Source organism: Mesoplodon bidens, assembly GCF_964165515.1.
Source record: "Mesoplodon bidens genome assembly, chromosome: 7".
Taxonomy (NCBI): Eukaryota; Metazoa; Chordata; class Mammalia; order Artiodactyla; family Ziphiidae; genus Mesoplodon; species Mesoplodon bidens.
Window position 1 is genome coordinate 46,299,772 of NC_138164.1, and position 12,241 is coordinate 46,312,012.

General features: G+C 41.0%; 1 protein-coding gene across 3 annotated transcripts in view; it reads left to right on the forward strand.

Annotated features, from left to right (window-relative positions):
- The window catches only part of UEVLD (UEV and lactate/malate dehyrogenase domains), a 47,635-nt gene extending 36,180 nt beyond the window's left edge, over positions 1–11,455 (forward strand). For all 3 annotated transcript variants that reach the window (XM_081241282.1, XM_081241284.1, XM_081241283.1), the window contains one exon: positions 8,852–11,455. In XM_081241282.1, coding sequence (XP_081097408.1) covers positions 8,852–8,889 — 38 coding nt within the window. In that variant the 3' untranslated portion in view covers positions 8,890–11,455. The remainder of the gene's footprint in view (positions 1–8,851) is intronic.
- The last annotated feature ends 786 nt before the right edge of the window (positions 11,456–12,241 follow it).

Genomic DNA, 12,241 nt, shown 5'->3' on the forward strand with positions numbered 1-12,241 from the left:
CTTACAGTGTTTGCAGTATGTTTCACATATTAATTCAATGTTCCTAAGTCACGTTCCTCTTTTCAAAAACTTTCACAGGCTTCCTCTGACCAAGTTATTAAATTCTTTTGCTTGCCATTCAAGGAGTCCCAAAATGCAGTCTTAATCTTCCTTCCCAATTACAGTTATGGAGAGAGTCGTGTTATTAGAGAGCTGGAAGCGACCCAAGGGATCATCAATTACAGTTTGTTGTAGGGAGCCAGCAATGGATGCAGGGATGCTAAGAGTGACCTCCCCAGGAGGCTGTAGCTTTTCAGGTCAGAGCGGGGCTAAACCCCAGGTCTTGTGCATCTCGGCCCCACCCCACAGCTTTGCATCAGCCGCAGGGACCTTTGCCCGTTGCATTTACCTTTCCCATAATCCCTTCTCTTTCTCTCTCAGCATATTCAAATCTCATTCTTCAAGATCTAGGTCAAGGCTCCCTTACCTTACCCTTTGCAGCTTTTCCTGATCACATCATTGCACAGTGATTCCTTCATTCCTTTGAGCTAAAAGTTCTTGCAAGCTATGTGGTAATTAACCATATATTGTCTCAAGATATTTATTCTTTTGTTAAACTGCTGTTTATTCTGATCCAATTTGAATTTTGTGTGTGTACCTTCTCCTTACTGAAAGAGTAAATTATTAAGCTGTTCTTTTAGTTGAAAAAGTCGTACATTCACATTGTAAAAGGATTAAATAGTACAAAAAAATATGTAGTGAAAAATAAGTCTGCCTTCTATGCCAGACACCCAGTCCCTCTCTCTAGAAGCCATGCAACCTTGCAGAAATGTTCTGTGTATGGGCAAGCACATGTATGAAATATACATAATACATCATTCTCCACCTTGCCTTTTACTTATTGATATGACTTGGAAATGATTGCATAATAACATATATAGATCTTGCTCATTCTTTTAAACTACTGGATATACCAACATTTATTTAACCAGTCCCCCTAATAAGTTATAATTTTTGAAGGAATAAGAACATTTCACACCATGGTTATATTAATACCTCAAATTGTAAAGAGAAAATAAAGGATGGTGTGACTTGATAAATAAACCTAAGGTACTGTGCTGACTGCTGTTGGAGCTACATAAATGAATAAGAACCTGACCCTGTCTTTAGGCAGCTTGGAGTCTAATATAGGAAATGACTATAATAAAAGGCACAGTTGACTTGCAATAAGAGAGGTCCAAGGGAAGTAAGACAAAAGCACGAGGAAGGGAGCTCTCAAGTAGGAGCCAGAAATAGAGAGATGTAGGTGCATGTGAATTGAGATCACTTAAATATAACATTATGTAATATTTGACACACACAAAAGAATACATATAGCATATATGTATGTTTTAAAGCATCATAGTAGAACAAACATTCATGAATCCATCTTCTCAATTAAGAACAATACAAATACCATTGAAGCTACCTATGTACTCCCCAACCCGTCTCCCTATCTCCCTTCTAGGTCCTGCTATCAGATCACGTTTTACCCTGTCTTCTACTTTGTTTCAGAGGCAGTTCTATCCACTGGTAATTACCTTGGTCTTGAAGCCAGAAATGGATTAGAGGCTCCCCCTGCTGGTTTCATGTATGGACACCAGTTGGTTCTATCTTTGCATAGGTGACACCACAGTAATAGCAAAATCAGAATTATTTTTTATGGAGTATTAAATGCTTTTCATATCTCATTTAAAATTTAAAAACACTCCATGAAGGAGGTGGTAGTTTTCCAAATCAATATGTGAGGAAGCTTCAGATTCAATGAGGTTAACAATTTGTCCAAGGTTTACACATTTAGTAAGGGCAGAACTGCAATTTGCACCCTGGTCTGACTCCAAAGCTGTACTTTTTCTTGCTGCGACTTAATTAGATAATTTATCTCAAGCATTTAGGACAGTGCCTGGCACAGAGTAAACACTCAGTAAATGGTAGCTGTTACTACAATGATCAAGACGGCGAGATGATGATGAATACAAAATTGGCAAAGGGACGTGGAAAAACTACACTTTGAAATAATGCAGTATTAGGGTTTAGAAACAGAGTTATAAGAATAGCAGGACTTCCGGGTAAGATGGCGGAAGAGTAAGACGCGGAGATCACCTTCCTCCCCACGGATACACCAGAAATACAGCTACACGTGGAACAACCCCTACAGAACACCTACTGAATGCTGGCAGAAGACCCCAGACCTCCCAAAAGGCAAGAAACTCCCCACATACCTGGGTAGGGCAAAGCGGAGAGATTCCCGCACAGAGGATCGGTGCCGAGCGGCACTCACCCGCCCGAGAGGCTTGTCTGCTCGCCCGCCAGGGCGGGCGGCGCTGGAAGCTGAGGCTCGGGCTTCGGTCAGAGCGCAGGGAAAGGACTGGGGCTGGCGGCGAGAACTCAGCCTGAAGGGGGCTAATGTGCCACAGCTAGCCGGCAGGGAGTCCGGGAAAACTCTGGAGCTGCCGAAGAGGCAAGAGACTTTTTCTTCCCTCTTGGTTTCCTGGTGCGCGAGGAGAGGGGATTAAGAGCGCTGCTTAAAGGGGCTCCACAGACGGGCGCGAGTCACGACTGAAAGCGCGGAGCCCAGTGACGGGCGTGGGACGCTGGGGCTGCTGCTGCCGCCGCCAAGAAGCCTGTGTGCGAGCGCAGGTCACTGTCCACACCGCCCTTCCGGGAGCCTGTGCAGCCCGCCACTGCCGGGGTCCCAGGATCCAGGGGCGGCTTCTCTGGGAGAACGCACGGCGCGCCTCAGGCTGGTGCAACGTCACGCCGAACTCTGCTGCTGCAGGCTCGCCCCGCACTCCGTGCCCCTCCCTCCCGCCCGGCCTGAGTGAGCCAGAGTCCCCGAAGAGGCTACTCCTTTAACCCTGTCCTGTCTGAGCGAAGAACAGACGCCCTCCGGCGACCTACACGCAGAGGCGGGGCCAAATCCAAAGCTGAGACCCAGGAGCTGTGAGAACAAAGAAGAGAAAGGGAAACCTCTCCCAGCAGCCTCAGAAGCAGCGGATTAAAGCTCCACAATCAACTTGATGTACCCTGCATCTGTGGAATACATGAATAGACAACAAATCATCCCAAATTGAGGAGCCAGGAGTCAGTGCTGTGCCTCTGAGGTGGGAGAGCCAACTTCAGGACACTGGTCCACAAGAGACCTCCCAGCTCCACATAATATCAAACGGCGAAAATCTTCCAGAGATCTCCATCTCAACACCAGCACCCAGCTTCACTCAACGACCAGCAAGCTACAGTGCTGGACACCCTATGCCAAACAACTAGCAAGACAGAAACACAACGCCACCCATTAGCAGAGAGGTGGCCTAAAATCATAAAAAGTCCGCAGACACCCCAAAACACACCACCAGACGTGGACCTGCCCACCAGAAAGACAAGATCCAGCCTCATTCACCAGAACACAGGCACTAGTACCTTCCACCAGGAAGCCTACACAACCCACTAAACCAACCTTAGCCACTGGGGACAGACACCAAAAACAACGGGAACTACGAACCTGCAGCCTGCAAAAAGGAGACCCCAAACACAGTAACATAAGCAAAATGAGAAGACAGAAAAACACACAGCAGGAGAAGGAACAAGATAAAAACCCACCAGACCTAACAAATGAAGACATAATAGGCAGTCTACCTGAAAAAGAATTCAGAATAATGATGGTAAAGATGATCCAAGATTCTATTTCCCAGATCCAAAATCTTGGAAATAGAATAGACAAAATGCAAGAAACAGTTAACAAGGACCTAGAAGAACTAAAGATGAATCAAGCATCGATTAAAAACACAATACATGAAATAAAAAATACTCTAGATGGGATCAATAGCAGAATAACTGAGGCAGAAGAACGGATAAGTGAGGTGGAAGATAAAATAGTGGAAATAACTGCTGCAGAGCAAAATAAAAAAGAATGAAAAGAACAGAGGACAGTCTCAGAGACCTCTGGGACAACATTAAACGCACCAACATTCGAATTATAGGGGTTCCAGAAGAAGAAGAGAAAAAGAAAGGGACTGAGAAAATATTTGAAGAGATTATAGTTGAAAACTTCCCCAATATGGGAAAGGAAATAGTTAATCAAGTCCAGGAAGCACAGAGAGTCCCATACAGAATAAATCCAAGGAGAAATACGCCAAGACACATATTAATCAAACTGTCAAAAATTAAACACAAAGAAATCATATTAAAAGCAGCAAGGCAAAAACAACAAATAACACACAAGGGAATCCCCATCAGGATAACAGCTGATCTATCAGCAGAAACTCTACAAGCCAGAAGGGAGTGGCAGGACATAATTAAAGTGATGAAGGAGAAAAACCTGCAACCAAGATTACTCTACCCAGCAAGGATCTCCTTCAGATTTGATGGAGAAATTAAAACCTTTACAGACAAGCAAAAGCTGAGAGAGTTCAGCACCACCAAACCAGCTTTACAACAAATGCTAAAGGAACTTCTCTAGGCAAGAAACACAACAGAAGGAAAAGACCTACAATAACGAACCCAAAACAATTAAGAAAATGGGAATAGGAACATACATATCGATAATTACCTTAAATGTAAATGGACTAAATGCTCCCACCAAAAGACACAGATTGGCTGAATGGATACAAAAACAAGACCCATATATATGCTGTCTACAAGAGACCCACTTCAGACCTAGAGACACATACAGACTGAAAGTAAGGGGATGGAAAAAGATATTCCATGCAAATGGAAACCAAAAGAAAGCTGGAGTAGCAATTCTCATATCAGACAAAATAGACTTTAAAATAAAGACTACTAGAAGAGACAAAGAAGGACACTACATAATGATCAAGGGATCGATCCAAGAAGAAGATATAACAATTGTAAATATTTATGCACCAAACATAGGAGCACCTCAATACATAAGGCAAATACTAACAGCCATAAAAGGAGAAATCGACAGTAACACAATCATAGTAGGGGACTTTAGCACCCCACTTTCACCAATGGACAGATCTTCCAAAATGAAAATAAATAAGGAAACACAAGCTTTAAATGATACATTAAACAAGATGGACTTAATTGATATTTATAGGACATTCCATCCAAAAACAACAGAATACACATTTTTCTCAAATGCTCATGGCACATTCTCCAGGATAGATCATATCTTGGGTCACAAATCAAGCCTTGGTAAATTTAAGAAAATTGAAATTGTATCGTGTCTTTTCTGACCACAATGCTATGAGACTAGATATCAATTACAGGAAAGGAGCTGTAAAAAATACAAACACATGGAGGCTAAACAATACACTACTTAATAACGAAGTGATCACTGAAGAAATCAAAGAGGAAATTAAAAAATACCTAGAAACAAATGACAATGGAGACACGACGACCCAAAACCTATGGGATGCAGCAAAAGCAGTTCTAAGAGGGAAGTTTATAGCAATACAATCCCACCTTAAGAAACAGGAAACATTTCGAATAAACAACCTAACCTTGCACCTAAAGCAATTAGAGAAAGAAGAACAAAAACACCCCAAAGTTAGCAGAAGGAAAGAAATCATAAAAATCAGATCAGAAATAAATGAAAAAGAAATGAAGGAAACGATAGCAAAGATCAATAAAACTAAAAGCTGGTTCTTTGAGAAGATAAACAAAATTGATAAACCATTAGCCAGACTCATCAAGAAAAGAAGGGAGAAGACTCAAATCAATAGAATTAGAAATGAAAAAGGAGAAGTAACAACTGACACTGCAGAAATACAAAAGATCATGAGAGATTACTACAAGCAACTCTATGCCCATAAAATGGACAACCTGGAAGAGATGGACAAATTCTTAGAAATGCACAACCTGCCAAGACTGACTCAGGAAGAAATAGAAAATATGAATAGACCAATCACAAGCACTGAAATTGAAACTGTGATTAAAAATCTTCCATCAAACAAAAGTCCAGGACCAGATGGCTTCACAGGCGAATTCTATCAAACATTTAGAGAAGAGCTAACACCCATCCTTCTCAAACTCTTCCAAACAATATCAGAGGAAGGAACACTCCCAAACTCATTCTACGAGGCCACCATCACCTTGATACCAAAACCAGGCAAGGATGTCACAAAGAAAGAAAACTACAGGCCAATATCACTGATGAACATAGATGCAAAAATCCTCAACAAAATACTAGCAAACAGAATCCAACAGCACATTAAAAGGATCATACACCATGATCAAGTGGGGTTTATTCCAGGAATGCAAGGATTCTTCAATATACGCAAATCAATCAATGTGATACACCATATTAACAAGTTGAAAGAGAAAAACCATATGATCATCTCAATAGATGCAGAGAAAGCTTTCGACAAAATTCAACACCCATTTATGATAAAAACCCTGCAGAAAGTAGGCATAGAGGGAACTTTCCTCAACATCATAAAGGCCATATATGACAAACCCACAGCCAACATTGTCCTCAATGGTGAAAAACTGAAACCATTTCCACTAAGATCAGGAACAAGACAAGGCTGCCCACTCTCACCACTCTTATTCAACATAGTTTTGGAAGTTTTAGCCACAGCAATCAGAGAAGAAAAGGAAATAAAAGGAATCCAAATTGGAAAAGAAGAAGTAAAGCTGTCACTGTTTGCAGATGACATGATACTATACATAGAGAATCCTAAAGATGCTACCGAAAAACTACTAGAACTAATGAATGAATTTGGTAAAGTAGCAGGATACAAAATTAATGTACAGAAATCTCTGGCATTCCTGTACACTAATGATGAAAAATCTGAAAATGAAATCAAGAAAACACTCCCATTTACCATTGCAACAAAAAGAATAAAATATCTAGGAATAAACCTACCTAAGGAGACAAAAGACCTGTATGCAGAAAATTATAAGGCACTGATGAAAGAAATTAAAGATGATACAAATAGATGGAGAGATATACCATGCTCCTGGATTGGAAGAATCAATATTGTGAAAATGACTCTACTACCCAAAGCAATCTACAGATTCAATGCAATCCCTATCAAACTACCACTGGCATTTTTCACAGAACTAGAACAAAAAATTTCAAAATTTGTTTGGAAAAACAAAAGACCCCGAATAGCCAAAGCAATCTTGAGAACGAAAAACGGAGCTGGAGGAATCAGGCTCCCTGACTTCAGACTATACTACAAAGCTACAGTAATCAAGACAGTGTGGTACTGGCATAAAAACAGAAAGATAGATCAGTGGATCAGGATAGAAAGCCCAGAGATAAACCCACGCACATATGGCCAACTTATCTTTGATAAAGGAGGCAGGAATGTACAGTGGAGAAAGGACAGTCTCTTCAATAAGTGGTGCTGGGAAAACTGGACAGGGACATGTAAAAGTTTGAGATTAGATCATTCCCTAACACCATACACAAAAATAAGCTCAAAATGGATTAAAGACTTAAATGTAAGGCCAGAAACTATCAAACTCTTAGAGGAAAACATAGGTAGAACACTCTATGACATAAATCACAGCAAGATCCTTTTGGACCCACGTCCTAGAGAAATGGAAATAAAAACAAAGATAAACAAATGGGACCTAATGAAACTTCAAAGCTTTTGCACAGCAAAGGAAACCATAAACAAGACCAAAAGACAACCCTCAGAATGGGAGAAAATATTTGCAAATGAAGCAACTGACAAAGGATTAATCTCCAAAATTTATAAACAGCTCATGCAGCTCAATAGCAAAAAAACAAACAACCCAATCCAAAAATGGGCAGAAGACTTAAACAGGCATTTCTCCAAAGAAGATATACAGACTGCCAACAAACACATGAAAGGATGCTCAACATCATTAATCATTAGAGAAATGCAAATCAAAACTACAATGAGATATCATCTCACACCAGTCAGAATGGCCATCATCAAGAAATCTAGAAACAATAAATGCTGGAGAGGGTGTGGAAAAAAGGGAACACTCTTGCACTGCTGGTGGGAATGTGAATTGGTACAGCCACTATGGAGAACAGTATGGAGGTTCCTTAAAAAACTAAAAATAGAACTACCATATGACCCAGCAATCCCACTACTAGGCATATACCCTGAGAAAACCATAATTCCAAAAGAGACATGTACCAAAATGTTCATTGCAGCTCTATTCACAATAGCCCGGAGCTGGAAACAACCTAAGTGTCCATCATCGGATGAATGGATAAAGAAGATGTGGCACATATATACAATGGAATATTACTCAGCCATAAAAAGAAACGAAACTGAGCTATTTGTAATGAGGTGGATAGACCTAGAGTCTGTCATACAGAGTGAAGTAAGTCAGAAAGAGAAAGACAAATACTGTATGCTAACACATATATACGGAATTAAAAAAAAAAAAAAAGTCATGAAGGACCTAGGGGCAAAACGGGAATAAAGACACAGACCTACTTGAGAATGGACTTGAGGATATGGGGAGGGGGAAGGGTAAGCTGTGACAAAGCGAAAGAGAGGCATGGACATATATACACTACCAAACGTAAGGTAGATAGATAGTGGGAAGCAGCCACAGAGCACAGGGAGATCAGCTCGGTGCTTTGTGACCGCCTGGAGGGGTGGGATGGGGAGGGTGGGAGGGAGGGAGATGCATGAGGGAAGGGATGTGGGAACAGATGTATATGTATGACTGATTCACTTTGTTATAAAGCAGAAACTAAAAAAAAAAAAAAATAATAATAATAATAATAATAATAATAATTACAAAAAAAAAAGAATAGCAGATATGTAAGTGAAATTATTTAAGTATTTCAGAGACAAATGACAGTTCCAGCCTGGAGGAGGAATTACATGACATATAAGACCCTTTAGGATTTGTTTCGTGCTTCCTTCCTCAGCCTCATCTTCTGCCATTCTGACAAGCATTTTATGCTAGTCAGATGATCAACTTCCCGAAGGGTTCATGCACTCTCTTGCCGCCTTGCCTTTGCACCTGATACTTCCTTTCCCTGAACATTCATTAATTTGGCTGTCCTGCTTACCCTTCAAGACTGGGCTTGAGGGCTTCCCTGTTGGCACAGTGGTTAAGAATCTGCCTGCCAGTGCAGGGGACACGGGTTCGAGCCCTGGTCCGGGAAGATCCCACATGCCGCGGAGCAGCTAAGTCCGTGCGCCACAACTACTGAGCCTGCACTCTAGAGCCCATGAGCCACAGCTACTGAGCCCGTGTGCCCCAACTACTGAAGCCCGCGTGCCTAGAGCCTGTGCTCCGCAACAAGAAAAGACGCCGCGATAAGAAGCCGGTGCACTGCAACAAAGAGTAGCCCCTGCTCGCCGCAACTAGAGAAAGCCCGCGCATAACAACGGAGACCCAGTGCAGCCAAAAATAAACAAATAAAAATAAGTAAATAAATTTATTTAAAAAAAAAAAGACTGGGCTTGAGTGCCACCTCTCCCAGGAAGCCTTCCCTAATTCTCCAGGTTAAGTAAGTTTATGCCTCTATTATAACCACTATCACACTGTGTTATAATTGCATATTTACTTGTCTCTTCACCCCGACAGACTGTAAACTTCTTGAGCTTGGAACGGCCTCAGTAAATATGTTTTGAAATTAATGAATGATCCTGATACCATCTTGTTGTATCCAAAGGTCATTCATACTGTGCCCCACCAAATTAGTCAGTAGAACATGTGCTTTGGAGCTGCTATTTTTAGCTGTGATATTGAAATCATATGTAAACTGCAGATAACTCCTTCAAATGGTGTTTTAGAAACCCAAGGGCTGGACCTCAAAACAGAGTGTTAGATCATCTGCTTTGGGCCTCAATCTTACCTAAAGGATAGGTGTTATATGTAATGGAAAAGAGAGATCACATGGTCATTTTTTTATTAAAATTTTTGGGGTCAGGGGATTACTGTTTTTAAGGAGTAGACCCAGAAAGATTAGGATTGATTAGATGCATTATTTGAAAGAGATTCTTAAACTAGGATAAATATACATTTAGGAAGTGTGAAGCGTTGGGCAGTAAATGAACAAAAAAATGAAATAATTCAGTCCATCTAAACTTAACTGAAAATCCTAATGACTGTGTCAGAAGCAAACGTGAACACAGTGAAGCTTTCTCCCTCTCTCCAAACATTGTTTTCTCATGGCTCTTATAAGTCCAAACTCAGAGGAAAGATAAAACATGATTATGTGTGTAATATATAATGGCAGTAATACTCATAATTAAATTCCAGACTTCTTTGTGTCTTTTGTCTTTTCTTATACCTACCTTGCCCTTTTTATTTATCTTTCCAAGGTCTGTAAATGCTGTGTTCCATTTAGCAGACATTTCTCTGCAATTTTCTGTATATTGTGAATATACTAATAATGTGCCAAAATTTTGTTTTAGAAAATAATTCATGTATAGCCCTTCCATTCAAATGAAACATTTTTTAAAACCCCTTAATTTGTCCACATGTATTTATATTTTTCATGTAACAATTTTTGGTTTTGCTTATTTTTTAACTTAACATAAAAACTTTTAAAACTTTTCGATGTTTTTCAACTTAACTGTTGCAACTATGTTTTCCTCTTTGTTTAATATAATTATGGATTGTGGACTTCCCTGGTGGCACAGTGGTTAAGAATCTGGGGCTTTCCTGGTGGCACAGTGGTTGAGAATCTGCCTGCCAATGCAGGGGACACGGGTTCGAGCCCTGGTCTGGGAAGATCCCACATGCTGCGCAGCAACTAGGCCCGTGAGCCACAACTACTGAGCCTGCGCCTCTGGAGCCTGTGCTCTGCAACAAGCGAGGCCACGATAGTGAGAGGCCCGCGCACTGCGATGAAGAGTGGCGCCCGCTCGCCGCAACTAGAGAAAGCCCTTGCACAGAAACAAAGACCCAACACAGCCAAAAAAAAAAAAAAAAAAAAAATCTGCCTGCCAATCCCTGGTCTGGGAAGATCCCACATGCCGCAGAGCAACTAAGCCCATGCGCCACAACTACTGAGCCTGCGCTCTAGAGCCCGTGAGCCACAACTACTGAGACCACGTGCTACAACTACTAAAACCCGTGTGCTCTAGGGCCTGTGCTCCGCAACAAGAGAGGCCACTGCTAGAAGATGCCCGTGCACTGCAACAAAGAGTAGCTCCCACTCACCGCAACTAGAGAAAGCCCGTGCGCAGCAACCAAGACCCAACACAGCAAAAAAAAAAAAAAAAAAGAAAGAAAAAAATTAAAAATATATAAATAAATAAAAATACCTTAAAATATTATGGATTGTGTGCAAAGTCAGCTCATATTATCTCCTGTGCATTCTTTTTTAAAATAAATTTATTTATTTATTATTTTTATTATTTATTAATAAAACTATTTATTTTATTTTTTATTTTTATTTTTTATAAATAATTATTATTTTTCGTTGCAGTCTTCGTTGCTGCGTGCAGGCTTTCTCTAGTTGCGGCAAGTGGGGGCTACTCTTCGTTGCGGTGCACGGGCTTCTCATTGCAGTGGCTTCTCTTGGCGGAACACAGGCTCTAGGCACGCGGGCTTCAGTAGTTGTGGCTTGCGGGCTCTAGAGCACAGGCTCAGTAGTTGTGGCGCACGGGCTTAGTTGCTCTGCGGCATGTGGAATATTCCTGGACCAGGGCACGAACCTGTGTCCCCTGCATTGGCAGGCGGATTCTTAACCACTGTGACACCAGGGAAGCCCATCCTGTGCATTCTTTACTGTGGTAAAGAATCTGTGTTGGAGGACACAAAAGAAAAACACATGATCCCTGACCCCTGGAAGCTTATTATCAGTTTGAGGAGGGGAAGCTGTCCTTTGTTGCTGACACATCAGTAACTGGCCTAATCTTGAATGCAGTTTAGAAGACTTATGGGAATTCCCTGGCAGTCCAGTGGTTAGGACTTGGCGCTTTCACTGTCGTGCCTGGGTTCAATCCCTGGCCAGAGCTAAAGATCTTGCAATCCGCGTGGTGTGGCCAAAAAAAAAAAAAAAAGACTTGTATCTTAAACATAAAATAGTCTTACATACCCGAATGTGTTTTTATTTTGCCTACCCAAATAAAGATTTGTATCAAAGAATGTCTTCACAATGGTGAGAAACAGATGACTATTAGAAAGGTTTCAAAATGTTACTTTCAATTTAGTATTAAAGTGTGGTATAAATATCCAGTTCATGTGTATAGCTTTGAGTTTTTAAATTGTTTTTATAAATGGTGTAGTAAGAGGCAATGGGAAACCCAAATATGCTGTTAGAAAACAGAACCCTGCCTCTCTAACAGCTGTGGAAATC